Genomic DNA, 26716 nt, shown 5'->3' with positions numbered 1-26716 from the left:
GCGTCTGTGTTTCCTTCCGTCTTGTGGAGTCTTTTGCACCTGGTTTGGAGAATCTTAGCTGAATTTGGGAGAAAGGAAGGAAAAATGGGTTTTGTACGAACCGTGCTAGGAGAACACGTCGGGAGCCGTGGAACGCCAGCCCCAGGGGCTAGGAGCCCTTCCGGGTCCCGGGGCGGGACCAATGGAGCCTGGGCACCCACCTGCAGGAGGGCGTCTTCAGGGGCCGCTGTGAGCGTCTCGCTCTTAGGAAGCCGAAGCCTCGGCAAGGGCAGTTCAGGCTGCCGTGACCTTGACGGTCTCCTGCCAGAAGACAGATTTGCTAGCAAGACTGTGGCCAAAGGATTGGTCAACCCTCCCGACTGTTCCGCAGGGACAACACCTTTACACGTTTCATGTCAAGTTGTCCTGACACCCAACTCCCAGCCCAGTTTGTCAGAGTAGAGATTTTTGGAAACAACTTAGCGCTGTTATGTATTAAAGGAAGTAATCAATTCTCAGTTTACTGTTTGAGAGGTGACCACATTGTGGTAGCGTGATGTGTGACTCCGGTCATGTTGTGTAATCCAGGTAAAAGTCCCAGACATTCCACGACAAAAAGATTCATGTACCACCGACACTGGTGTGTCTGCGAGGTAACGTCCACGCTGGTCAGCAGAGCCGGGAGCGGGTGTCCCCCGGCCCATCTATGCGCAGGGCCAGGCAGTGCGGCCATCGGGTGAACAGGGGGACAGCATCGGGGCTGGGTTCTCGTGCCTCGCCTGGTCCCCGCAGGGACGTGGCCGGCCTCTGAGGAGCTCAGGGGTGAAGCAGATTTGCTCTCCTTTCCTGTTCGGGGGGCAGATGGCAAGTAGCAGAGGCAGACGAGGTGGCTCACAGGGAAGTTTTCCTGTAGCTCCAGAGCACATGCAGCCTCACTGTAGACCCAGGTGGACCCAGCTGCCCTTGGGCGCAGCTCCTTGAAGGAGCTTCGGGCCACACGTTCCCATGTACAGACCTGCGGGAAGCAGGGCGGCACGGAGGGCTGAGGAGCCTGGCTTTGCACAACAGTAGGGCTCAGTATTGAAGCATATCACACGTTACTATCCACTAGTCACGATTTTGAAGAATGGAATCTGCCTTTCCGGAAAGCTGCAGCGTGTAAACGTGTGTGTGATCGGGTGCTTGCCCCGCAGTTCTTCATCATGTTCAACCCTAGTGTAATCCTGGGCTTCCTAAGCGTGAGCGGGCGCTTCCTGCGTCCACCCTGAATCTTTTATTTCAGAACCAAATTCCCTCCCTCTGCAAAGCCCAGTGGCCTCTGTTCTCCCTCTGACCCCGAAAGATGCCACAACCCCCGGGGCCCTGAGAGCTCTCGTCACAGGGCCCCAGACCTGTCTGTCTCTCCGTCCCCAGCACCAGCCGGTGTGGGACTGAAAGCAGGAGAAAGAAGCACAGCCAGCCTTGTCGGGGGCCTGGGAGCGCAGAGGAGGGCAGTCGCCTCCTGCCTGCCTCTGTCACATTCGCATGAATGTCACCTTCGCAAGTGTTGCATGAGTCCCAAGCTTGCTCTGATCCTTACTTTTCTTTTAAAGAAGTTGAGTTTTACAAGAAGCATCTTTACCAGAACGCTACTTTATAAAAGCACATCTGAACGCGTCTTTGCGGGACGCCCCGGCCAAGCACGAGCGGAGGGGACAAGTGAGGCGGGGGGGGACCGGCAGGCGTGAAGCACGGGCCCCGTGGGGTCCGGCGCCCCCGCCCTCCCTGGGACGGGACTCAGTCAGACTCCACAGCCGGCCTGGAGCCTCAGTTTACTCATCCGTGATAATGGGGCTGATTAGCAAGACCCTCCTGGGAGGGTGGTCGTGAGCAAGCAGGTGACACCCAGCGTCCGGCCCCTTGGTTCCGTCAGGGAGAGGCTACAGGGCCAAACTGCTCCGCGATCGGCCCTGAGCGATCAGCCCTGAGCGGGACATCAGAGCGTGTGGGGTCCCAGAGCTGCTGCCGGGATGGGCACAGGCAGGTGTTCTCTCACCTGACATTCACTGCCCAGCGCCCATCTCTTAATTTGCAGTCATGGATAAAAGCACTCCCCGTCTACACCCTCCATCCCTCATCCAGCTGTTTGTTTTACAAGTACAGTAGCTGCTGGGAGTCCTACAGAGGCCTCCCATCTCCCGAGGGGCCCTTCGGCCACCGGGGTCCAAGGCTTGGTTTTTTCTTGGCATGTTTCCCGTCTTCCTGAAAGACGCTTCTCCCGCACAGCATTGCTGGTTACCGCAGGTCTGGTCTCAGTGTGCAGACATCACTCTGCAGAAGCTGCGTGGCCCCAGGGACGCCCCCTCCCTCCGTCCCCTCCCCCAGCCCTCTCAAGGGCAGAAAATGGCTTTCTGGGCAGCCGTCCTCCCTCAAGCACCTGCCTCCCGGGCCTGGCTCAAGCACCTGCCTCCCGGGCCTGGCCATTCCTGTCGGGGGAGAGGGGTGAGGTTTGGTGGACCAGCCGCCAGGGGGTGGTGCCCAGACGCCGGGCACCCTGCCGGTTAACCACTCCCTTTTCTTCTTCTTTTTCCGCAGGAGTACTTTTATCCAAGGTACTTAGGTAAGTTGGACTCATTTCCTCCTTTTGTTTGGGGCCTCACACCTCATCACCGAGTTGTTCCCGGAAGGACCATGCTTAATCGCACAGTGAGTTGGGAGCTCTCCAGGGCTCACGGGGCAAAGCCCTAGTTTGTGTCTTTTATACCATAGTGACCGCATTAGTGTCGCCTCCAGCCAATGCCATTGTCTGCAGACCTCTGCCCCACTCTGATTCCAGGCTTAGCTCGTTAACTGGAAACGTGATTGCTTTCGTGGTTCTCGGGCTGTTTGGTCTCAGGACTCTGCCCTTGTGAAATCACTGAAGACCCCAAAGAGCTTTGGCTTATGCAGACTCTGGTTGTTGATACCATGTTATTAATTAAAGCTGAGAACATTAAAACATGCTTTTGTTTAACTTGGACAACAGGAACAGGCAGGCTAACAGCCTTGGCCGTCGAGCAGTCATGGCACTCTCCGAGCGCCAGTCATGTCTGTGTGTGGAGGCGGGGGTGGGGGGGGGCCTGGAAAGCCGCACTGAACACTGGGGGAGAACGAGAGGAAAAAGGCGAAGGCGGTCCCGTGTTTTCAGGAAGACGTGAAAGTTCCCCTGCGAACCGTTCCTTAATCGACACTGTTTTAAGGGATCTTTCATGTCTCTACTTATAATGAGAGAGAAGTATTCCAGGGCTTTCCTCTTTAATTGTGTGAAGCGCATTTTGGTAAATTTTCCATCGGCCTTATAGCCTCGTAGAGGTACCTTCTGTGGGTGTGTATCTGGCAACAAGCGTAGTGGACCTGCGATTGGCCTTGAGAAGCCCCATCCGGGCTCCCTGCCGGCCTTGCTCCCGGGTGCATGGCTTTGTGTCCTGAGGCAAAGGCGACAGTGGGCCCCGGGCCACCTCCAGTGCTATCCACTGCCTGTGCCCACATCCTCTGAGGTGTGGATGGGCAGCAGCGACCCACCGAAGGGCCAGTGAAGTGGCTCAACCAACACCCGTTATGCCCAAGCTCAAGTTCAGATCATCAGGATGCCTATGGTCCCTCCCACCCCTGGCCTCCGTGTGGCGCATGCGGTCAGACAGCACAGAGGAGGAGGGGGCTAGTTCGCCAAAGAGATTGACCATCAAACCGAGGGTACTGTTTCCAAGCGGGGGTCAGGTTGAAATGGAGGCCAGCTCTCTGACCACGGTCAGAAGCTTCCTGAGTGCCACCGGAAAGCCTTCTGTACGACAGAAAGAACCCCCCCAGGAGGCTGCGGGGGCCCAAGTCTCCTTGGAGACAGAGCTCTGCCCATGGGTGGAGACGTCTTCTCGTCTGACGGTGTTCCATGTTCCGTGTCAGCGTGACTAGTCTCCCTCCAGAGTGTCACGTCTGCTGGCCCCGTGCCGGAAGGTGACGCCCTGCCCTCTCTGTTTTGCAGAATGCATCAGTAAACATGGATCTCCATACAAAAAGAACACAGATTTCATCACCTGCGTGCAAAGTAAGTCTGTCTCCTTCCTCGAAGCCCCTGCGTTTGGGGTCTTGGGGCTTTGCTATATTTCCATTGTCTTTGGAGCCACGGCACCTGCCTGAGGTCCTCTCCTTTGCCCTGAACTTCCTTTTCTAAGCGAGTACGTGTTGTCTTTTCGAACAGGCAGGAAATTCGCACGGTATGAAGTGTAAACCTTTCACAGGTGGAGAGAAGGTGCATCCGGCCCTTCCTCCTGGTCAGTCAGGGGCCCTTTCGCCACGGCCACCGGTTCTAAGAATATTCTCAGGCCCGTAGGGATGTACTCGGAGTCTCTTATTTCCACACAGGTGGCAGCCCCCTGAAGCCATGACCCCACCGCCCTTTCCCCTCCACGTTTCGCAGACGCTTCCTGTGTCAGCGCGAGCACGGCCAGCACGTGGGGCTGCGCCCACACTCGCGCTTGGTGGGCAGCGTGCTTGTTAACCAGCGTGCGCTGGCGGACACCTGGGCCGTTTGCAGTTTTTATACTGTAACCAGCAAAGCCAGAGTGACGTCCTTGTCTGAATATATCTGCAGCCTAGAGTGGACTTGCAGAGGGAAAGCTGTGTTCCTTTTCAGTTCTGCTGCAGACCCGGCCCCGTCACCCCACCCCGGTGGAGGGCGGGAGCGCCTCTCCCAGTACCTGCACCAGCCCAGTGTATTGCTTCTTTCTTTTTTATATCTTTCAGTAGAAAAAGTGAAAAAAGACCCCCAGTCAATTCGGTTTCTTTTTTTCTTACTCATGAGTAAGGCTGAGCTTCGTATGTTGAGGAACCTTGGGTTTCTTTTTCTGTGGGTAGTTTGTTCGGAGTCTTTGCCTACTTGCCTCAGTTTGTAGGAGCTGTTGATATATTTTGCAAATTAGCCATTTGTACTAAAGGTAGCAAACTTTTTCTTCAGCTCATCATGCGTCTTTATTCTTATTTTAAATGATCATATGTAACACTGACGTTTTGCACGAACTTTAATCCACACGTAGACCCACAGGCCCGTCTCAGCTGAGCCTGACTCCAGGCCTGGCTGTGGCCGGAGAGCTCTGTGACGTGGCCGCTTCGTCCCCGCCAGGCCCAGCTGTTAGCTGCTTTATCGCACCGGCTCCACCGGTGAGGAAACGGGCTCTGAGCGCACGGCCAGCCCTGCACAGGGAGCCCTGCACTGCACGTGGGCCTGTACTGCAGGGCCGCCCAGGGCGGGTGGAAGACCGGGACTGGCACCAGGGCCTGGTGGGCAGGGCTCGGCTGCTGCTGGGACCGGTCACCCAGCCTCCCACGTACCAGCCGCTGGCCTTGCCTGTCTCGCCCCGGGTCACAGACCCCAAGCCGGCCCAGGCGCACAAAGGAAGTGAGAGACTGAACGAGGGCAGGGGCCCTGCTGTGAGGCCCGGGCTCCCCACGGACGCTTCAGCAGCCTCCCAAGAGCGAGTGAGGGGCAGAGGCCAGTGTGCACTCGGGGAACCAGAGCCGCGCCCACACATCCGGTTGATGTGAGCAAGCCCCGCCCCTCGGCCCCCCAGGCCGAGTGGGACCTCACCGGCCTTAGGCAGACATGGGAGCATCACAGCAGTTCAGCTTCCGGTCGTGACGCTTCACTTGTAGCAGACTTTTGGTGTGGTCAACTTGCCGCACCAGTTCCTTCGTTTTAAATTATGTGTTCAAACTGATTCGTTTGTTTTACTGCCTGGGTTTCAGGCTGTCCTTTTCCTGAGACTATAAAAAGTTGTCTGATATTTCATGTTTAGGCTTATAACCTGCCTCGGACATCTCTGATGCAGTGAGGAGGGGGGGCTCCGTGTGGTCACTTATTCTAGATGTGCCTCCCCCGGGGGTCCGGGATCGGTTTCTGAGGCTTTGCCTTTGGGACCCAGAAGATTTGGGCGATGCCGTCTGCGGAGTCCTGGCCGACTGTCTCCGCGAGGAAGGGTCTCGGTGCCTTTTCTCCTCCGTGAGGACGACGGCCCGCATTTGCATGTATTTCCCAGCTTATAACTCATCACACCCACACATTTCTGGAAGTGGGAGCAAAAGCCACTGAGACAGGCCTCTGCTGGCCTCAGCAGGTGCCCCACACCCCTGTCCACATAGCAGCCGCTTCTCCCTCCATCCTCTCTCAGCCATCATGGCCCTCGCCTCTCGCCTGTCGGGGACCCGGGTCGGGGCTCAGGTCTGACTCAGCCCCGAGCCCCTCTGCAGGCTGCCTGCGTCCACCGAATTCCTAGAAGCTCAGGGGCACCTGCAAACACTCTCCTTCCTCTGCCCTACAGATAAGCTTCCCAACAGGGAAACAGATGAAAGCCGCTCTCCAGCTGGGTTCCCTGTGGGGATCTCCTGGAGCTGTCCCACCCCGGGGGAGGTTGATTTTTAAAGGTGGGGCGGCGGCGGGTAGGCATTCTAGGCAAATTCCAGACAAAGGTAACGAGGCCAGGTGTGTCCTTCTGAAATAACTAAGTCTTTCACCAAATATGTCGAGTGGAGACGCACCCCATCTTCCCCGTCCCTCCTGCAGGGCCTCTGATGTGCCAAGTGCTGTTGGGGGAACAGCCGGGCCCTCGGCTCGGGTGCTGTCTGGGCCCCAGCACACGTTCCCCCGACCGCCCCAGTCTCCCTGCCCCCTCAGAGCCCCGTCCTGCGGAGACACTGTCGGGAAGCAGACCCGTCCGTCATCTCAGCCCTGGCACTGGGCTTGACCCCCGCCGCCCCGGCCCTCCTGTCCCCCGGGGGAGCCCCCGTTACAGCGGCATGGGGGCCACAGGGCTGACCGCTGGACCCCCCTTCCTCACTCTCCGAGCGCCAGACCCAGTTCCTACTTGCTCAGGGGCGGAAGGCACTCACCGAGTCCACCAAGGACAGCTGTGCATGAGTCTCCGAAATACCCGGAGGTGTGTGTCCGGGGCACACTTGCAAGTGTTTTGTTGGCTGTAATTGTGCAGGGCAAGCAAGCTTTGAGGGGTCCCGTGGAAAGGTCACAAGAAGAGCCCAGTGAGAGACGTGGGTTCCAGGGTTGCGTACACAAACAGTTATGCTGGGCCCTCCCTGAGGGGGTCCCCGGTGACCGGGCCCCCAGACCCACAGGGACACAGTGGGACAAAGCACGGTGTTGGGTCCATGCCAAGGACAGGGGCTGGCACGAGGCCTGCTGAGCCGGGGGACACAGGGGCCCACTGCCCTCCTGGGACCAGGAGCAAGGCCACGGTGGAAACACTGTCCCCAGACCCGCGTCTGGCTGGAGACGTTAGCGTCCTGAGAAAGAAGTGAAGAGGCGGGGGTGAGTGCCCGCCTGGCGCTCTCAACGGTCACGTGCTGGCTTGGCCTGTTCCTAGTGACCAGGCTGTGGAGTGAGTGGTGACCTCAGCTCCACACGGGGCGGGGGCAGAGGGAGGGTGGGAGCGCCGCGGCCACCTGTCGTGGGCTTCCCAGCGCTCAGACGGGCCCGTCGCTCGGTGAATAAAGACGCACGACAGTGCCTGGCTCAGGTGCTGCAGGTGGACGCCCGGGTATGAGAAGGTAGTGGCCGCTGGCACACAGAAAGGCGGCATCGCGGGGCTGAGCCTGGCCGGGTGGCTGCCCTGCCGTCTCCAGGGCCCCGGGAAATGTGCCCCGTTCCCCTCCACTGAAAGCAGGACGACCAGAGAAGCAGGGTGGCCGTTGGTCACCGGCACCGCTGAAGCCGACAGGCCGTGGGGCCGGCGTCTGTCGGAGAGAAAGGGGAGCAGCGGAGCCCGGGGCCCGGACGGCCTGGACCGTGTCCAAGCGGAGGCAGAGGCAGCAGGCCCACTCGAGGGGCGGGCGGGGAGGCTGTGGGTGCCCCCTGTGCGAACTGGACCCCACAGGCCAGGGGTCCTGGCCTGGCAGGGTGGACACGGCCGCCAGGGGAGGGGAATGTTCTGTGTCTGCCGGGCTGGCCCGTGGACCGGCCAGGGCCCTGTGGACCTGCTCCCCGAGAGGTCCAAGCTCCCGGGGCCCAGCCAGGCCCACTCCCCTCCTCCGCTGCCCTGGGGCCACGGCCCTGACCTCGGGCCCAGGGGGTGGGCGGCCACTCCCCCCGAGCTGACCTGGGTTTCCTGGGATCGGCAGGGCCCGGCCAGCCTGGTCTGTGACCCCCTTCCGCCCAGAGGTGGGTGTCCTGTGCGGCCCGCCGGGGCCAGTGGAGGGGACGTTAGTGCCCCAGACCTGCCTCGGTTTCCTCCCAGCTGACCAGGGGCAGCTCAGGGCCGCCCTCTCCTTCCTTCCAACTCAGAGCTGCCGGATCAGTGCTACCCAGACCCCTGCGATAAGGGGGGGACCCAGGTCTGCCAGGACCTCATGGGCACCTTCTACTGCCAGTGCAGAGACGGCTGGGCGGGACGGCTCTGCAACAGAGGTAAGGCCACGGCCTGGGGGCGGGCCTGGGCATAGGCGTCAGGCCCTCCCTGCAGGGCCACCCGAGGGCCCTGGGCTGGTGGGGCCCTGAGTCCTTCTCTCTTCCGCCTCTCCCCACCGGGCCGCCTGCCTGCCCCGCTGGGGACACAGCTGCACTGGCCCGTCTGGCTGAGAGCAGAGAGAGGAGAAGCGGGAGGGCAGCAGGCCGGGGGTCCAGGCCCCTCGCTGGCCGGCCCCCTCCCAGCTCCCGGGAGAAGATGGGCGGGCGGGGTCCTCCCAAGAGCGCGAATGTTTGCACAGCACGGGAGGTCTTGCCTCTGCCCCCCGGGCGGGGCGCCACCCAGCTTGAAAAGCCACCGTGCTGAGCCCTGAACTGTGCTCTAGCCAGGCCACCTCCTTGGCGGGGGGGGGGGGGGGGGGGGGGGGGGCCGGGGAGGGCGATGACCCCTCCTGAGAGCAGGTCTGGGCCTGCGGTGGGCAGCAGGAGTGCCCTGTAGCTGCCCCGCCCGGCGCGGCCCCCCCACGCTGATCAGAAAGGAGTCAAGAGACTCTCTGAGTCTACAGTGTGCAGGGTCAGCCGCGAAGCTGCAGGAAACCCCCAGGACGTGGTTAGAACCCTCAGGGGGCCCCCTGGCTGCAGTGGGAGCCCTGGGCCCCTGGGCCCTCCCACCCAGGATCTGAGGGTGGGTCCCATGGGGTGGGAGATGCAGACGCTGCGACGTGCTCCAGGCGGGTTGTGGGTCATCTCTGGCTCTCTCCGTCCCTGTGTCCTGTTCCCAGATGTCAATGAGTGCAGCCAGGAGAGCGGGAGCTGCAGCCAGATTTGCTACAACAAGCCGGGCAGCTTCCAGTGTGGCTGCCACAGCGGCTACACACTGTCCCTGGACGGCCGGACCTGCCACGGTGAGGCCCTGGGTCCTGGTTGCCGTCCTCTCTCCTCCTCCCCCATTTTCTTCCGCGACTGCCAAGTTGCCGGTTGGCTGAAGCCACAGTCGCTTTGCTCCTCTGTGAGAGGCTGCAGGCCGTGGCTGGTCCCTCAGGCTCTGGAGGCTGTGGGCATCCTGCAGACACAGCACATGCCCGGGCATGTCTGCGGCCACGGGGAGCTGCCCCGGCACCTCCACATGGGCTGATGCACCAGGACCTGTGGACGGGGCCGGCCCAGCTGGGGAGGCCGTGCCTACTGCCCCAGGACGGGAGGCGGCTGCCAGGCCTCCTTCCAGGCCACAGAGCCTGCAGAGGCTTCTGTGCCAGTCGGGGTCCGGGACATCTGGGGCGGGGGTGGGGGGGGTGGGCCTAGGGTCCCACTGCTCACTGCTTACAAAACCAGCGCTCACAGCTGGCAGAAAGGAAAGGTGGCTTTAATCAGAAGGCCAGCGATCTGGGGAGATGGCGCCCTCAGAGGCCCCCAGAAACCACCTCCGAAGATTCTGCCCGGCCCTGAAAGCTTCTAAAGGGAAACAGAGAAGGAATCTGAGTTCATCCCTGAGATGGGGGGTCAGAGTCCTTGCCGTCCCCCACTGTGTGCGGGCGTGCCGACTCCTCACGGCCTCCCTCTAGATGCGGTCCTGGTCACGCAGTTCGTTCGGGGGATTACTGGAGGGGAAGCTGGGGGGAGATCTGGTCATCTGTTCACTATTCTTCATTTCTACTCCTTTGATCTACAGAAAGGAGACAGGTTAGGCGAGGTATTGTGTGATCAAGAGATCTGAGAGGTGTGCCTGGGCTGGAGATGAGTAGAGCATGGGGGTGCCTGGTCGAAAGCCAGTTGCAATATGGCTCTGTTAAAGTGACAAGGAAGGGGGCTTCCTGAGGGCAGTTTCCGGTAGAGAGCTGCTTACAAATCCCCCCTGTCAGACATCATTCCATTTCTGTGGGGTTAGGGGTGAAGGTCCGTCTTCTGTAACTTCTTCCTGCTGACATAGGCGCCGTATTCTCAGAGTGGAAGACGTTGACGTGGGTCTGTAGCATCTCTTTGCTGACGGTTTTCGTTGTCCGCTTACACATAGGGGCAGAGCCGGCTACAATTATTTTGATGCCCACAAACATATAGATTATTATGAGCAAAAGTGTTAATCCCATTCTCGTGAGGCCAGTTCTTGGAATTGTGAAGCCAGAGATTCAGTTCTGCTCAGGACGGAGCAGCCCGCGTCATGGCTGCAGTCTGGTCCTTGTGCAGATGGGTCCTGACGATGTGGAACCGTGTAGGTTTACAGGCTCCCTGCGGGGAGTAGGTGCCCTTTGTGTTGTCTCCTTCCCACGATTGATCGCGGGGAGAAATCTTAGTTTCCACATCTGAAAGCCTGCGTTTGCTCAACTGGCCTTGTAATGAGGTCGTGAGTCTTTGAGGCATGCGGTCCTGTGTGCCGTCTGAGGAATCGATGTTATTTGAAGTAACGGTTGCGCTTTCTAGAAAGTCCCTCTGTCACTTTAGGAACCAGTTCTTAACTGCAGGCTTTCTGTACTTGTTTGCCAGAGGGGCGGAGGGGATGGAACCTCAGGACTGACCCTCGATTGTCAGTTACAGCGACTGTGGCGTTGGCTTCCCACGGGCAGCCCCCGGTGCGAGGGGAGGGGGTTGGAACCAGGGAGCCTGAGTGAGGCCTGGCAGGCAGTGGTCAGCTCCGTGGTCAGCGCAGGGCTCCAGGGCGCAGGCTGGGACTTCCAGTCAAAGGGCCCCAGGAGTCACTTTTTTACCTTCCTGGACTGCAGTCATTGGAATTAAGCACCAGTTGCGTGCAGCCCTGCCAGGTGGTGCCCTGTACAGCGTCCGGAATCAGCCTTCTCAGCGAGGCCCCTGATCAGCAGTGCCCCCCCAACCCCTGCTCCTGGGCTGGGGCTGGAAAGCCCAGTGGATGGAGGGAAGGGAGGAGCAGGAGAGGAGCAGGGAGGGGAGGGGGAGAGGAGGGGAGAGAAGGGAGGGGGAGGGGAGGAGGGGAGGGAGGGGAGGGGAATGGGGGAGGGAGGGGAGGGGAATGGGGGAGGGAGGGGAGGAGGGCTGCGTTGCCCAGGGTGCAGTGGTGACACCGCCAGGCCAGGCTGTGCTCACTGCAGAGCTGGACGCCTCTCAGCGGCGGCTCCCAGCCCGGCTGGCGGCATCTCATTTCGGACCGGCTGCCAGCAGGCCTGGTGGACCTGAAACACAGCTGGCTTTTCCTGCAGACTTGGATGAATGTGCGGACGCAGGCGCCTGTGGGGAGGCTCAGTGCCAGAACCTGCCGGGCTCCTACTCCTGCCTCTGCGACGAGGGCTACGCGTTCAGCTCCCAGGAGAAGTCCTGCCGAGGTGCCCGCCCCGACACCACACGGGACACGCACACACACGCGTGCGCAGGGCACCGCTCTCCCGGGAGCACAGCGTGCTTGAGCACTCGTGTGGGTTCTGCGTGCCTGCACACATGCGACCTGGCACGTGCCTCTTGTGCACCTGGGCCTCTTCCCCAGAGGCACAGGGAGACCGACCAGGCGGGGCCCCTGTGCTTCTGGGCAACGGGCTCCTCTCCTGCCCTCAGTGCAGCCTAGCCCAGCCGAGTCCGGGGGCGCCGAGAGCCATGCCCCTCCCACCGCCTTCCTGCCTGGGGCCAGCGGCTGCCCCCTCCACCAGGGAGGGGATGGGGTAGTCCTGGCCCTGCCCGCCCACCAGGCTGTCCCCGTGCCCCATGCTGACGGCCTCCGTCCCGCGTCCCCAGGGAGGAGCCGGCCAGCTGGGCGGGAGCCACGGGCCTGGAGCTCCCAGGTCTCGGGCTGGGGACTCACGTCCGTGGCGGTGTGATGGGGCAGCAGGGTGCGTGGTGGCGTCAGCGGGCTCAGGCGCTTCCTTGTGGCTGGCAGATGTGGACGAGTGTGCGGAGGGGCGCTGCGAGCAGGCCTGCGTCAACTCCCCTGGGAGCTACACCTGCCACTGCGACGGGCGCGGGGGCCTCAAGCTGTCCCCGGACATGAACACCTGCGAGGTAGCGCCCGGCCCGGCCTCCCGGCTGCACTGTGGCCCCGCGTGGGGTTGGCTGGGAGCGCGTCCTCGGGCCCCGTGGGGAGAGGCGGGGTGGGAGGCGTGGCCGTGCCGTCCGATGTTTGGTTGTGGCCACCTCAGCTCCTCCCCAGGGTGACTCACTCATACACGCGTGACCGCAGCCCCTGCCCGGGCTGTGCGATGCATGGGCAGCAAGCGCTCCCTGACCGTGAGGGCAGGCCCGCCCTGGCTGCCCTGTGACCCCCCCCGGGGCTCCCACCGTGCGGTCCTCCAGGTAGTGGAGAAGCCGCATTGTAGAGCAGGGAACATTCTAGAAACAAGGTCTCCATTTTTTGCTTGTTTTACAACATTTTATAGTTGTTTTTATTATTCTCCGTACGTTTGAAATATTCCATAATTAAAATATGAAAGCAGAAGGGAAACGCACAGGGAAGGAGGGTGCTGGAGAGCCAGCAGGGAGCGGGGGGCCTCTGAAAACATCGGAGACCAGCCTCCCCTGGGAGCCCCCATGGTGGGCTGGGCTGGGGGCAGCAGGGTCCCTGGGGGTTCCAGTGGGAGCCTGGCCGAGGGCCCCCACCTGAGACCAGCTTCCCGCTCCCCACAGGACATCCTGCCCTGCGTGCCCTTCAACGTGGCCAAGAGTGTGAAGTCGCTGTACCTGGGCCGCATGTTCAGCGGGACGCCCGTGATCAGACTGCGGTTCAAACGGCTGCAGCCCACGAGGTGAGAGGACGGCCCGAGCATCTGGGCCTGGCGGCGGGGGTCAAAGTCAGCCCTGTGCTCGCGTCCCGGCCGGGGAGCCCACAGTCCAGCACAGCCGCGCACGCCTCCCTGGGGACTCGCTGCTGGCGTTGGGGTGCGGGGCGGCATTCGGCCCGCTCACCTGGGCTCTTCCCGAGGCCAGGCGAGCCCCACCGGGAGGGGTCACGCGCCACGACCCGCGTGTAACCCACTCGTTTCTGCCCGCGCTCAGACTGGTGGCTGAGTTCGACTTCAGGACCTTCGATCCTGAGGGCGTCCTGTTCTTCGCCGGAGGCCATCGGGACAGCACCTGGATCGTCCTGGGCCTGCGGGCCGGCCGACTGGAGCTGCAGCTCCGCTACCAGGGCGTGGGCCGTGTCACCAGCAGCGGACCCATCATCAACCACGGCTCGTGGCAGACGGTGAGCGTGGCCCCCTCTGCGCTGCCTGGGCCGGCCCGGGGCTCCTGGGCCCAGCTCTCGGTGTGGGGCAGGGTCAGACGTGACTCGTGACGCCGTCCCAGGCTCTGGCCCCCTGGCCTGCTCCGTTCGTGCTGACCTCCAGCCTCCTGATGGAGGTGCCCTGACCGCCCAGAGCCTGAACTGCAGCCGGTCGCTCTGGAGCTGCCGCTCTGTCCTCCATCGTGATGCCTGGAGCAAAGCAGCCTGTGACACGCAGGCCCCCTCCCCAAACTTGGAGGCCCCTTAGTTGGAACTGGGCTTTTAGAAGTAAGTGCTTGAAAGAGAGATGGGAAAAGCATTCTTTTTTCCTCTAGAAGTGAAGATTAAATGGAAAAATTTGCCCTGGTCTCTGCGAATAAAAACAATGTAGACGTTTGCTAATATTTCCGTCCTGTCGGTGGCGTCTAGCTCCTCCTTTCCTGGACTCTTAAAGCACGAGCATCTCCAAAGCAGCAGGAGGGATGCCTTCTGCAAAGTTACAGATAAAACAGTCGACCTAGAGGGAAGCCGTCTCGGGGTTGAGGGAGCTCCACACGTGGGAACCCGCTGCCCTGCGGTTGAGGGCAGGAGGGTCCCGAGCGGGGCTGGGACACTGCCTGAGGGGAAGAGGCTAGAGGAGGCAAGACCAGTGGACGCACGTGGCTGCCAGCCCACCCAAGGCACAAACTGGTCCTCGAGGTGCAGGGCCAGTTCCACAACGACCTCTGCCCACTCTCCCTGCCCCTGAGGCTCCCCACATGTGCACACTGCTGTCTCCTGACCGAATTCAGACCCAGTACCTAAATGTTTCTCCACCTGAGCCAGAAAGGAGATTGAGGGGCTTCTGGGTCATTAGGAAGATGCATCATGTATAGAGTGACAGATTTTTTAATTTTCCTACCAGGAAAGCAGGGAAGGGTGGCAAGTTTTAGAAAGAATTCGTATGTTCAGTCAGCATTCAATTGTGCCAGGCACTATTGCTGGAGATCCCGAAGTAACATATGTCCTCTAGTATTCAAAGTGCTCAGTGAGGGGTAGGAGAAGCTAGGGACCAGAGGTGTCAGGGCTGACCCAAGCGGGCAGTGACCTCAGGCCCCCAGAAGGCAGCTCCCTGACTGAGGCTTAGTTTAGGGTCCAGAGATGGGGAAGGGGTTCCAGGTGGGCTCACCTGCAGGAGGAGGGGCGGCCAGGGGGAGGGAGTAGCGCTGGGAGGGAAACCAAAACCGGCAGGGTCGGAGCCACACCATAGATGCCAGGGAAGCAGTACAGGTGATGAGCATGGCCCCCCCGAGGCTGGGGGTCTCGAATTGGTACCCAAGGCTCGGCGCCCCTTCAGAAGGTGCACATCCACCCTCACAGCACTTGTGCTCTTCAGATCTCTGTTGAGGAGCTCGAACGGAACCTGGTGATCAAAGTGAACAAGGATGCTGTCATGAAGATCGCCGTGGCCGGTGACCTGTTCCAGCTGGACAGAGGACTATACCATCTGAACCTGACCGTGGGAGGCGTTCCCTTCAAGGAGAAAGACCTCGTCCAGCCTGTAAGTACTGTCCTTAGCCCCTGAGGTCGGAGCCCAGGTGGCTGAGCACAGGGTTAACCCTGAGGGCCCTGGCAGAGGACCGGAAGGGAGGCAGGCGTCCCTAGACCTTAACAAGCCGCAGTGCAGCTACCTCGTGCACCTCACCATCTCGCTACGAAACTCATTTGCGTTTTCGTCTAAATTGATGATGAAAATGTCTATTTTGCAGAGGAGATAAATCACAATGAAATTATCCTTTAACAAAAAGAACACTCAACTTTTCTGGACAGTTCCCAAGAACATTTGGGTTGTTAACCCTGCTGGGATTCCCATAGGGGAAACAAGACCTGATGGGAGGTTGGCGTTGGTCATTTCCCAAAGTCCTGTCCCGTCTCATCACCCCACTCCCCCGGTGTGCTGATGTCCACGGCCAGAATCCCTGGTGTTCCGGGTCTGATTTCCACACTGAACACGAGGCGTGAGTCCAACACGCTGAGGTTCCGGGTAGGGGGCGGTGGCGGCAGCCCTCCAGAGGGCCGGCCCACACCCCAGAGTCCCATCCGTGTGCCTCACGCCCCCTCGTTTTACAGACAAAGGCTGGGGCGACCTGATGTGCGCAGAGCCACGTGGCAAGTGCACAGCTGCGGGTCCCCAGCCCCGCCCTACACACCCCAGGTGCTTTGGGCGCCTGGCAGGAGCGCAGGCACAGCTGCTGTGGAAGGGGCCCCTCGCCCTCGTCCTTCCAGGCGGTGGTCAGTGCCCTGTGTCTGTTAGACGAGTGGGGACCGGGTGCAGGCAGAGGAGGACGGGTGGGGCGCGGATGTGCCACGTGTGCTGCTGCGTATGCCGTGTACCTGGAGTCGGGTAGTGAATCCCTCCGTGAGCGCGGAGCCTGTAGTGGAAACACCTCCCCCCGCAGGATTCATCCACGTTAGTGGTGGATTTCCACGTGCCTGCGCCGGGAGGGCGCCGTGGGAGCGGGCGGCACCAGGAAGCCACCGGGGGTCTCTGTTTTTCCAGATGAACCCCCGTCTGGACGGCTGCCTGAGGAGTTGGCACTGGCTGGACGGTGAGGACACCACCGTCCAGGAGACGGTCAAGGCGAACGTGAACATGCAGTGCTTCTCCTTGACCGAGAGAGGCTCCTTCTTCCCTGGGAGAGGGTTTGCCTCCTACAGCCTGGATTATGGTGAGTCCTGGCTCCTGCATCGGGATGGCTGTGCTTGTCCTTGCAGCCAAAATACGCCGAAATGCACAAAAAACCAGAGAAGCAGGAGACAGTTTCCTACCGGGGAAGACAGCAGGAGGGACGGCCTCACGGCCCCCGGGCTACGGGCGGGGCACAGGCCCACTCCCAGGGCGCAGGGCTGGGAAAAAAAGGGACGGAGGAGGGTGTCGGTGCTTGGTGGCCCAGACGGGCAGGCGGATGCAGGGCTCTAAGGGGAGCTTCCCGGAAGGTTCTGAGACGAGACAGCTCAGACTCGTCCACGTAGATGTAGACAGAGCCCCTCGGGAACGCCCAGCACTGCAGTCACAGCGCCGTGGCCGTGGGGAGGGGGCAACAGCTCAAGGAGTCCCTGAGCTCAAGCTTCAGAAGGACGAGAAGAGAGGCCCCAAGGAGCCGAGGCTTTAACAGCCGCTATGGAGGCAGCAAAGGAGCTTCTCCTTCACACCCGGGGAGACAGGAGCAGGCCTCGTAGCGGGCGGGGTGGGCAGCCGGGGACCAGCGTGCTGCCGCAGGGGACACAGGGTCGGCCCGGAGTCCCTCCGGCTTCTGTGAAGCAGGGCCCTTCATTCCTGGAACAAACCACAACTATCTCTTCCCTTTTATTATCCATCAGTGACAACTTTTACAGTAAAGACAAATTATCCTCCCGTGCTGAGAAGTGAGCACTTAGATGTCAGCTTTATGTGAAACGAGTGAACGTTCCAAATCCCGGCGGTACCATTGCCACCCCTGCTCTGGGGATGTCAACCCGGACGGTGCGGGGGGCGGGGACGGTAGTGGTTCCATTTGAGTCTGGACCCAGGATTTCCCTGACTTCCCCTCTGACAGGGTTGAAGTTAGCCTCTGTTTCCCAGGGGGCACCAGCTGGAGCCCTGAGGTGTCACCACACCTGGGCTCACGGGCCTTAGTGACTTCCAAGTTGAGGATGTTGGGAGAGCCCTGGGTCCCGGCCCAGGGACACCTCGCACAGAACCGTGTGCCTCTTTCCGAGGGTCGGGAAGGCGTCTAGAGCCTGGGATGCCCGGCAGCCCCAGGTGGACACCTGGTCCAGGGAGGCTCCAGGGTCGCCCCTCTCCCCTTCTCCACAGCCCACTCCTCCTGCCAGGCTCCTGGCATTGCTGCCAAGGTCCCCACTCCCGGCTCTGCTCCCCCCTCCACACTCTCACCCTAAGAGAGTCCCCGGGGTACCCCCAGTCCCTCTCTGTTCTTAGACTCTGAGCCTTTCATGGTTGAAGGTGCACACGTGACCCCCCACCCCCACCCCGGCCCTGCTTGTCAGCCCAGGAGGGCAGGTGGCCTGCTGCCTCCTTCAGACCTCACTGCCCTGGTGGCCTGCAAGTTCAAGGAGGGTCCGTCCAGCTCGGAGGACGTGGGGCCTGCTCCCTCCTCCTTAGCAAGTCGGGCCATCCTCTCAAGACCTTGTGTCACTGTCCCCTTTTCTGTCTTTAATTGTCAAAAGCACCACCACGTCACTGAAGGGTCTTTAGAAAAGAACCATTGACCCCTAATCGCACCACCTCATACAAAACACGTCACTCTTTCAGTCTTTGTTTTTGTACGTGCAAACCTAGAGCATCCTGTGATGTTTACTATCACATCACAGAGCATAAATGTTTAATTCCTTTCTCACTAACACTGTGGTAACACAGACACCGCAGGCGCAGTCTCCACTGGCTGCGGTGCCGTCCCCGTGCCCGTCACCGTGCCTGCTGTGGGCTGCTCGCCGCTCTTGCTGCATGGTTTTGACCTTCAAATTCTGTGACAACAAAGGCCAAATGGTAGTCAGAACTCTATGCATTTTTATTATGTCTTGAACTATACCGTCAACGCTCTCACGTTACAACACAGAAAGGACGCATTAGGAAATGACAGATCCTGTCCTCAGCAGCAGGTCCCAGTGGGTCTGGACTCACTGGGTCTCAAAGCCTGAGAAGCCCTCGGTGAGGGGCACGGGGTCGACCCCACTGTGCACCCGAGAAAACTTCCCCAGGGCGGCCGAGGCGTTGGTGCCTTGAGCACGCTTCTGGCAACCAGGCCGCGGGCCTCGTCTGTCCGGGGACTCAGCAGGGAACACACTCCCCCGCCGCAGGGGTGCAGGGGGAGCTCGGCCGCAGAGGAGAAGGCCGGGTCTGTGCGTTCGATTCGATGAACAATTATGGGAACTGGCCATAACAGGCCCCTCTGGGATGGGGACGCACACGCGATTTGAGGGGCACACAGTCCACGGGGGGGAGAGACCGGCCCACGGCGAGGTCCGAGCCCAAATGTTCGCAGACGTGGCCTCAGCATCCTTCTGCCGAAGCAGCCCCTGCCTGACATTCTCAGGAGGTAGAAACACTTAAAAGCCAAGAGGGCGGAGGCTGTCTGGCCTCTTCAGCAGCAGGTGATCACGCGTGGGGAGGAAACGTGAGGTGGCGTTCGCCCTCCGAGAACCAGAGTGCAGCCCTGCCACCACAAGTGCCTTGGAGCAGTTTGTGCAAGAGGCGTGCACCACGTATACTCATTCAGGTGCGTCGTATACATGACACGCGCCGTGTGGTTTATAATCCACACGCGGTACCTACGGCGGCCCGTCTAACACACCCGAACGAAACCTCACCCGCGGAGGCGTCGATCGTGACGGTAGAAAAGTACAGCTCAGGATGTAAGACCGTATGTGCCGTTGAGTGGGGCTTGTGGAAGCTCCCATTTTCTTCGCGCCTTTAACTTTTCAAAGTCCTTCAGCTTGCGGGGCTGCACGAGGCCGCAGGTGAGGTGCAGAGGGTCGAAGGCTGAGACGCCCGCCCCGTTCAACTGACCTGCGGGGAGGGAGTCGGGGGCGCCTGGGGGCTGAGCACGGCCCGAGTGGCGCGTCTGAGGTCCCGGCGGGACTAGGTGGCCCGGTGGTCACGCAAAGGGGCGCTCGGGGGAGCGGGCGGCGTGGCCATCCTCAGGCGGCCTGGGGCCTCTGGACTGCGGCCCAGACCTGAGTCCAGAGCCCGGCCCCCGTCACTTCCCCGCTGCTGGCGCGAACCGCGGGTTCTGGGAGGCTGTTACCGGCTTCCCACCTCCTCTGCCGCCCGGCGTCCTCTCCTGCCCGGAGCCGCGGGGGAGCTGAGCTCGCCGCGTCTCTCTCCCCGCCTCTCCGGTCTGGATCGCCCTGTGATGTGCCGCCTTCATCGCAGCTCGGACATCGCCGGATGTCGGGACCGAGACCACCTGGGAAGTAGAGGCCGTGGCTCGGATCCGCCCCGCCACCGACACGGGGATGCTGCTTGCGCTGGTGGGCGATGACCAGGCCGTGGCCCTCTCCGTGGCCCTGGTCGACTACCACTCCACCAAGAAGCTCAAAAAGCAGGTACCACTCACTGCCCCACCCCACCCCCGACCCCTGAGGACGAAGTGCCGCCCCAGCGCCCAGTGCCCAGCCGGGCCGCGGCCCACACCGTGCCCCTCGAGGTGCCAGCCCGCCCTCCCCGCCTCTCTCCAGGGTCTGAGCAGCCACGCGTGGCTCGGGGACAATGTTGGGCTCCCGAAAGCCAGTTGCGCGGTGGGGAGGCTTTCCCACCTGCTCAGTGGGGCAGCAGTTTGAGTTAATTGCTCGTATGTAAGCCAAAGGATTTTGCTCACAGATCAGATCTTCCTTTTGAAAAAGATGTGCAAACGTGCCCCAGGCCCTTGTCATGCGGCCCCCTGGGGACGCAGGCGGAGCTCTGGGCACACGCCCCGGACACGCTGCCCGTCACCTCCACGCAGCCCCCCTCTCCCGACTCTCCCGACACCACGCCAACACCGTGCTGACTGGACTTACTGTTTTCTCAGAGAACAGCTAAGAGGTGGCAGAAATAGGTTTATTTTCTCACCTCTGTCCTAAGAGGGGTGTGTTCACCAAGTCAGCCCGCCCACGAGGGCCACCCAGCTCCCCTCTTAGCGGGTCTGCAAGCTGATGGGCGCGGATCTGCGCCCTGCCCAGGGCGGCTTTCCCCCGTCCCGGTACTTGGGACAAACGGCCCCGAGGCCCACCCAGCTGAGACCACCTCCCCGGGCAGGGAGAGGGAGGGAGGGGAGGGCCATCGGTCATCACAGCGCCTCTGCCCTGTGTTGTCAGAGGCGTGTTCTGCCTGGACAACAGGGCCCGCGGGCACTTGGCCGCCACCCCACCTGCCCTGCCCCTGCTCAGGCGTGCTTCTCCCCGCAGCTGGTCGTCCTGGCCGTTGAGAGCGTCACCCTGGTCCTGATGGAGATCAAGGTCTGTGACGGCCAGGAGCACGTTGTGACCATTTCTGTGAACAAGGACGAGGCCACGCTGGAGGTGGACGGCACCAAAGGCCAGAGTGAAGTGAGCCCAGCAGGGCTGCAGGAGAGGCTGGCCGTCCTCGGGAGGCACCTGCAGGGCTCCGTGCTCACCTTCGTCGGGGGGCTGCCAGGTAGGGTGCCCCAACTTGCTCGCCCCAAGCAGAACTGGGCTGCTCTGCACTAAAAGGAAGAGGGAAGCAGCCGGCCCGTGGCTGCATCGGGTGCCTCGCTGGGTGTCGGCTCCGGCCTGCCGTTGTGTGTGGCGTTCAGGCTGAGAACACGCTTGCAGGGACAAGTGGCAGCCTGAAGCTTCCCCTCCCCAGCTCCCGCACCCTCCAAGAGCCCCTCCCCCAACCATGGGCATCAGACAGTGGCTCCGGCCAAGGCTAGTGAGGAGGGTTCAGCCCACTGGGCCACGCTGGGGGCCGGGTGCCCCAGCGCCCCCGCCAGCCCCGCCCCTGAGGCCTGGTGTCCAGTTGCCATGGCAGCAGGCAGAGTGACCCCGGCCCCTCCTGCATCCGGGGCTCAGGTCTGGTCAGGTGGAGCCAGGAATCGGGGCGAAGTGGTGGCAGGAGGACGAGGCCAGGGCCTCACGTAAGCCCCCGTCCGCTCCCACCCCTCAGGGTGGGTGTCCACTTGCCGCAGACGGCGGCATCTCTGTCTTGGCCGGCAGACTCAGAGTGCATTTAGTTTTAATAAGCAGAGCTTTGAAGAGGATGAGAGAAAGCCTGGAAGCCCTGGGCGTGACTCACTCGGGCCGAGAAGATAATATTTAATTGATCTGACTATCTGTGTGCGCTCCTGGGGGCCGGGGTGCGGCGTCAAGCCTGTGTGCCCGAGCCAGATGGAGGGGTTCCGCAGGGATGGGAAACCGTGCCCTCGAGGCGGCTGGAGACGCAGAGCGGGGAGCCCGGGCCCCAGACGCCAGGCATCTCGCCCCCTGAGACGTGTTTGTTCTTCTCCCGCGGCCCAGATGTGCCAGCGACCTCGGCCCCGGTCACAGCCTTCTATCGCGGCTGCATGACGCTGGAGGTCAACCGGAAGGTTCTGGACCTGGACGAGGCCATCTACAAGCACAGCGACATCACAGCCCACTCCTGCCCCCCAGCTGAGCCGGCCGCCTAGGCTTCTGCTGCCACCGGACGCCCGCACAGCCACGTGCGCCTTAGCTTTCTTCCCAGACCAGGAAGGACGGCGGGAGGCCCCGCACCCCTGCCCGAGACACTGATCCCTCGTCCGCCAGCTCCCCTCACGGCCTCCCTGCCCGTGTGTAACATATGTGTAAATAGCGGACTCACCTCAGCACCGCCCGAGCGGACCCGGGAAGAGAATTCTGTTATTTTTATTACCAGATGCTTCTCTCTGACCTAAAACTATGGAAAAATAAAACGTTTACGGAACCTTCCTAGCTCTGTGTCGGCGCTTTCTGCCCCTTGGCACTCAGCGGCGCAGCCGTCGTGGGGTCCGAGGCCGAGAGCGGCCCGCCAGGCCTATCGGCTTTAACTCCAGGCGGCATCCCTTCTGCCTGCCGCCCGGCGTCCCCAAGACGGGGATGAGCCGCTTTCTGGGAGGCGGCAGTGCCGGTCGCCTGCCTGCGCGGCCACGGGCAGGCGCCACAGGTCAGCGCCGCCGGCTCCCCGTGCAAACCCGCAGCCTCGGTTCTCCCACCTTCTCGTTTCGGGAGGCCGTGCGCGGTGCCAGGAGGCACCTGCTCGTTGTAGAGCGAGCCGGGTCTGCCGGGGGTCGAGCGCACGGGCCTTTCGCTCTGGCTGCAGGAGCATGGGGGGCAGTAACGACACCACGATGCCAGCCTAGGTCACGGGGGAGAGCAAGCCCGGCGTTTGCAGCTGCTGCGGACACGTCCGGGGCTGTGGGCGCTGTCGCAGTAGAGGGTCCCAGGGGAGTTTCCGGCATCCGGTGGGGCTTCCCTCCACCCCAAGACTGAGATTCTATTTTTTTAAATACCAAACCCTGAAGTGTGTTCTCAGGCAGGCAGCCCGGGGTCCCATGGCCCCATTTCAGCTTCATGGCTTTAATCCCTCAAAGCGGCTTCGCCTCCCCCCCACCCCTCTGCTGAACGTGAGTTTACAGTCACAACCTGACCCAGAGACAAGCAGGGGCGGAAGGAAGGGTGGGGGCCGAAGACCCCAGCCCAGCCACGTGCGGAGCCCGTGGGACGCAGAGTGGCCGTGGGACCTCGGGAGGAGAAGCTCCCTCTCGATCCTGGAGGAGAGGGTTTGGCCTCCAGGAGGGCAGTAGGGGCCCCTGGCTGGCGGGACTGGCAAGTGGAGTGACCCCGGGGACCGTGGGCAGCGGCAGCTGGCGTGCCCTGGAAGGGACGGGGTCTCCATGACACGGGGGAGGGGTTAGCAACCACAGATGCCCATCAGGCGGGACCCGTGGGCCAAGCTCACCTAAGACGACCAGACTGAGGCCCGAAGGTGCAAGGTGACGGCCAGGACCCCAGAGGCAGAGGCGCTCGGGCCCCAGGGCCCAGTAGGGCTGGCACGTGCAGCCGGGGTCGGCCCCTCCCAGGGCCACCCGTGTCCTCCTGCCACCCTGAACCCACTTGTCTGCTCCCCGGCCTGCCTCAAGCCGTGTGTCTGTGTGTGTGTGTGTGTGTGTGTGTGTGTGTGTGTGTGTGTGTGGCTGTGTGCACAAGCATGTATGTGTGTGTCTGGGCCCCTCCTCTGCCAGGCCAGCCGTGGGCACGCTGCGCTCCTCCAGGCGTCCCTGAACCTCACTGACTCAGGACTTCAGGAAACTAGCCCGAGAGCTCTTCAAGTGATTTGCACAGAAGGGCCGGCAGGGAGGTCAGTTAGGGGACTCGGCGAGCCCTGGTCCTCGTGAAAAGTCCGCCTCCAGCCAGCCTCTTCCCAGAGCATCCGTGACCGGAGCGGACGTGTGGTCTGGCTCACAGCCTAAGTGGACCCCAGCCCAGGCTCCTGCACCAGCTCCGGGTGGGGGGCTGGCCTGGCGGGCTGAACTGGTCAGGCTGCGGCCTGGAGCCGTAGGACGTGCCTCACACTGTCCGTTGGGGGCTTGAGAGCCCAGTTCCTGGGGACTCTGATGTTGACCAGGAGGACCAGGCATGGGTGCCATCATCTCAGGGAGCAGGGGTCTCACCTGCCGCCCATGGTCTCCCAGAGCCGCTGAGCACCACTCTGAGAAACGGGGGGCACGCAGTCCCGCCCACGACCCCAGGACACCCCCTGCTGCCCACCCTCTGGCCCCACGTGGCCTCAGGAGCCCAAAGCCACCCTGGGGCCTGCTCTCAGCCCAGTCACCACAGCATTCCCGCCATCCTCTCTGGGTTTTGTCCACTCCGGAGGCGGCTCTGGAATGTTCTTACAGAATGCTCCCCAGGCCAGCCCCCACCCACTCACAAAGGCCAGGATGGCCAGAGAGCAGACAAGACACATGCTGAGCTCTGGGACTGGAAACTCTGGCCTCACAGACACATGGAGCCGAGGCCAGCGCTCAGGGGCTTTCTGACCACCTTGGGTTCATCTTCTCTCTGGGGAGAGCGAGGGCCACATCTGTTTCCTACTGCGGTTTCCATAGACTTCCACTGGGCGCCAGGGGTTATTCTAACTACTGCCAAGAAAAAGTTTATGGCCAGTGAAGAGCCAAAATCTGCAAGACATTCCCCAGCTGTACTGGCCAGATTGGCGTCCTTGCTGCTACCCAGTCCAGGCCAGACTGCACACGAGGCTGGGGCAGACAGAGAGTTGCATGTCTTCTGACTATGTGCCATGGAGATGGAGCCGGGGTGGGTCTGACTGTGCGCCATGGAGATGGAGCCGGGGTGGGTCTGACTGTGCGCCATGGAGATGGAGCCGGGGTGGGTCTGACTGTGCGCCATGGAGATGGAGCCGGGGTGGGTCTGACTGTGCGCCATGGAGATGGAGCCGGGGTGGGTCTGACTGTGCGCCATGGAGATGGAGCCGGGGTGGGTCTGACTGTGCGCCATGGAGATGGAGCCGGGGTGGGTCTGACTGTGAGCCATGGAGATGGAGCCGGGGTGGGTCTGACTGTGCGCCATGGAGATGGAGCCGGGACGGGTCTGACTGTGCGCCATGGAGATGGAGCCGGGACGGGTCTGACTGTGCGCCATGGAGATGGAGCCGGGACGGGTCTGACTGTGCGCCATGGAGATGGAGCCGGGACGGGTCTGACTGTGCGCCATGGAGATGGAGCCGGGACGGGTCTGACTGTGCGCCATGGAGATGGAGCCGGGACGGGTCTGACTGTGCGCCATGGAGATGGAGCCGGGACGGGTCTGACTGTGCGCCAGGAAGGAGGAACTCAGGTGGATTATGCTGCTGACACTTGTGGTCTGCATTGATCTCAGAGTTCTGATTTTTTTGTTTTAAATAGAAGAGCTGTAATATTTGTTTGTATTTCATTCTTTTGTTTGTTTTTCAGATACGATCGATTGATTGATAACGGCTTTTTGTGTGAAGGGCCGTTCTGTGCCCTTAGGGTGTTGGCATGCCTGCAACCTCCGTCCTCGCTGCCAGTACTCCCCCAAATACACACACATAGACACACACACTTGAGACAGTCAAAACATCTTCAGACACTGCCACACGTCCCCTGGAGCAAATCATCCCTGTTGAAATCTCTGCATTAAAGAAATAGGAAATTTGACCCCAGCTCATATGACACAAAAAATTAACTCTATGTAGAGTATGTATTTAAATCTAAAGGTAATCTATAAAGCATTTAGAAGATAACATAAAACTGTAGGCTGTGGGCCTAAGGTGATGCACCCCTGTTCTTGTTTATAAAACTTTATTGACACACGGTCACACCCGTTAACTTATGATTCTCTACAGCTTCTCTCCTGCTACAATGGCAGGGCTGAGTGGTAGCTTCACAGCTACAGATCCTCAAAACCTGAACCATGTACTATCTGTTCCTTCAGAGAAACTTTGCTGACCCCTGTGATAGAAGAGTATTTTCATGAACTAGGGTAAAGAAATATTGCTTTAAAATAGAAAATAAAACAAAATGCTCTCATGATAAAGAAAAATATTTAAAAATTGGGCTGCATTAAAATTAAGAACTTCAAGAAAACAAAGTTGGAGGAAGCTACCCAACTTCAAGTCTTGCTATGAAGCTCCAGCGGTCAGTACAGCCTGGTGTTGCCAAAAGAATAAACAAAGAGATAAATGAACAGAACAGAGAGCCCAGAAACAGACCCACAAACACAGAGTCACCTGATCTTCAACAAAGGATCAAAGGTAACACAATGGAGCAAATAAGGCTGGAACACCTGGACTCCACGTGCAAATAAACGAGTCTAGATACAGACCTCACACCCTTCACAAAGTCAACTCAAAATGGATCACAGATCTAAAGTAAAACACAAAACTATAAAACTCCTAGAAGATGGCACAGGAGAAAATCTAGATGGCCTTGGATTTGGGATAACCTTTTAGATACAACACCAAAGGCAAAATCCATGAAAGAAATAATGGATAAGTTGGGCTTCATTAAAATGAAAACTTTCTGCTCCGCAAAGACACCATCAAGGGGATGAAAAAACGAGCCACAGATGAAGAAGAAATTTGCAGAAGACGTATCTGACGAAGCACTGTTACCCCAAATATACAAAGAACCCTTAAAACTCAACTGTAAGAAAATAAACAAGCTAATTAAAAAATGGATCAAAGACCTTAACAGACACCTCGCCAAAGATACACAGATAGCAGATAAGCACATGAAAACGTGCTCATATGTCATATGTCATCAGGGCGAACGCAAATTAAAACAATAGTAAGATGCCACGGCACACCTATTAGAACAGCCAGAATCCTGAACACAGACAACACCAAGTGCTGGTGAGGACGTGGGACGGCAGGAGCTCTCAGCACTGCTGGTGGGAACGCAGGATGGTGTAGCCACCGTGGGAGACAGTTCCTTACAAAACTAAACATACGCTCGCCACGTGATCCAGCAATCGTGCTCCAGGGTACTTCCCCAAAGGCACTGAAAACTAATGTCCACATAAAAATGTACACACAAATGTTTATAGCAACTTTATTCATAATTACCAAAACTTGGAAGCAACTAAGATGCCCTTCAGTAGGTGAATGGATAAACAAACTGTGTTACACTCAGACGACGGACCAT

At 60.4% G+C, this 26716-nt stretch overlaps 1 protein-coding gene across 1 annotated transcript in view; it reads left to right on the top strand.

Annotated features, from left to right (window-relative positions):
• The window catches only part of GAS6 (growth arrest specific 6), a 31680-nt gene extending 9980 nt beyond the window's left edge, over positions 1-21700 (top strand). Inside the window, exons 3-15 of the mRNA XM_065896043.1 lie at positions 2554-2578; positions 3977-4039; positions 8282-8404; positions 9184-9306; positions 11566-11688; positions 12234-12355; positions 12977-13095; positions 13346-13535; positions 14929-15093; positions 16093-16261; positions 19465-19637; positions 20478-20706; positions 21549-21700. Of these exons, the coding sequence (XP_065752115.1) occupies positions 8347-8404; positions 9184-9306; positions 11566-11688; positions 12234-12355; positions 12977-13095; positions 13346-13535; positions 14929-15093; positions 16093-16261; positions 19465-19637; positions 20478-20706; positions 21549-21700 (1623 nt within the window). The 5' untranslated portion in view covers positions 2554-2578; positions 3977-4039; positions 8282-8346. The remainder of the gene's footprint in view (positions 1-2553; positions 2579-3976; positions 4040-8281; positions 8405-9183; positions 9307-11565; positions 11689-12233; positions 12356-12976; positions 13096-13345; positions 13536-14928; positions 15094-16092; positions 16262-19464; positions 19638-20477; positions 20707-21548) is intronic.
• The last annotated feature ends 5016 nt before the right edge of the window (positions 21701-26716 follow it).

This window comes from Phocoena phocoena, chromosome 18 (assembly GCF_963924675.1).
Source record: "Phocoena phocoena chromosome 18, mPhoPho1.1, whole genome shotgun sequence".
Lineage (NCBI taxonomy): Eukaryota > Metazoa > Chordata > Mammalia > Artiodactyla > Phocoenidae > Phocoena > Phocoena phocoena.
Note: the sequence above shows the minus strand (reverse complement) of the source record. Positions and strands in the feature narration are given on the sequence as shown.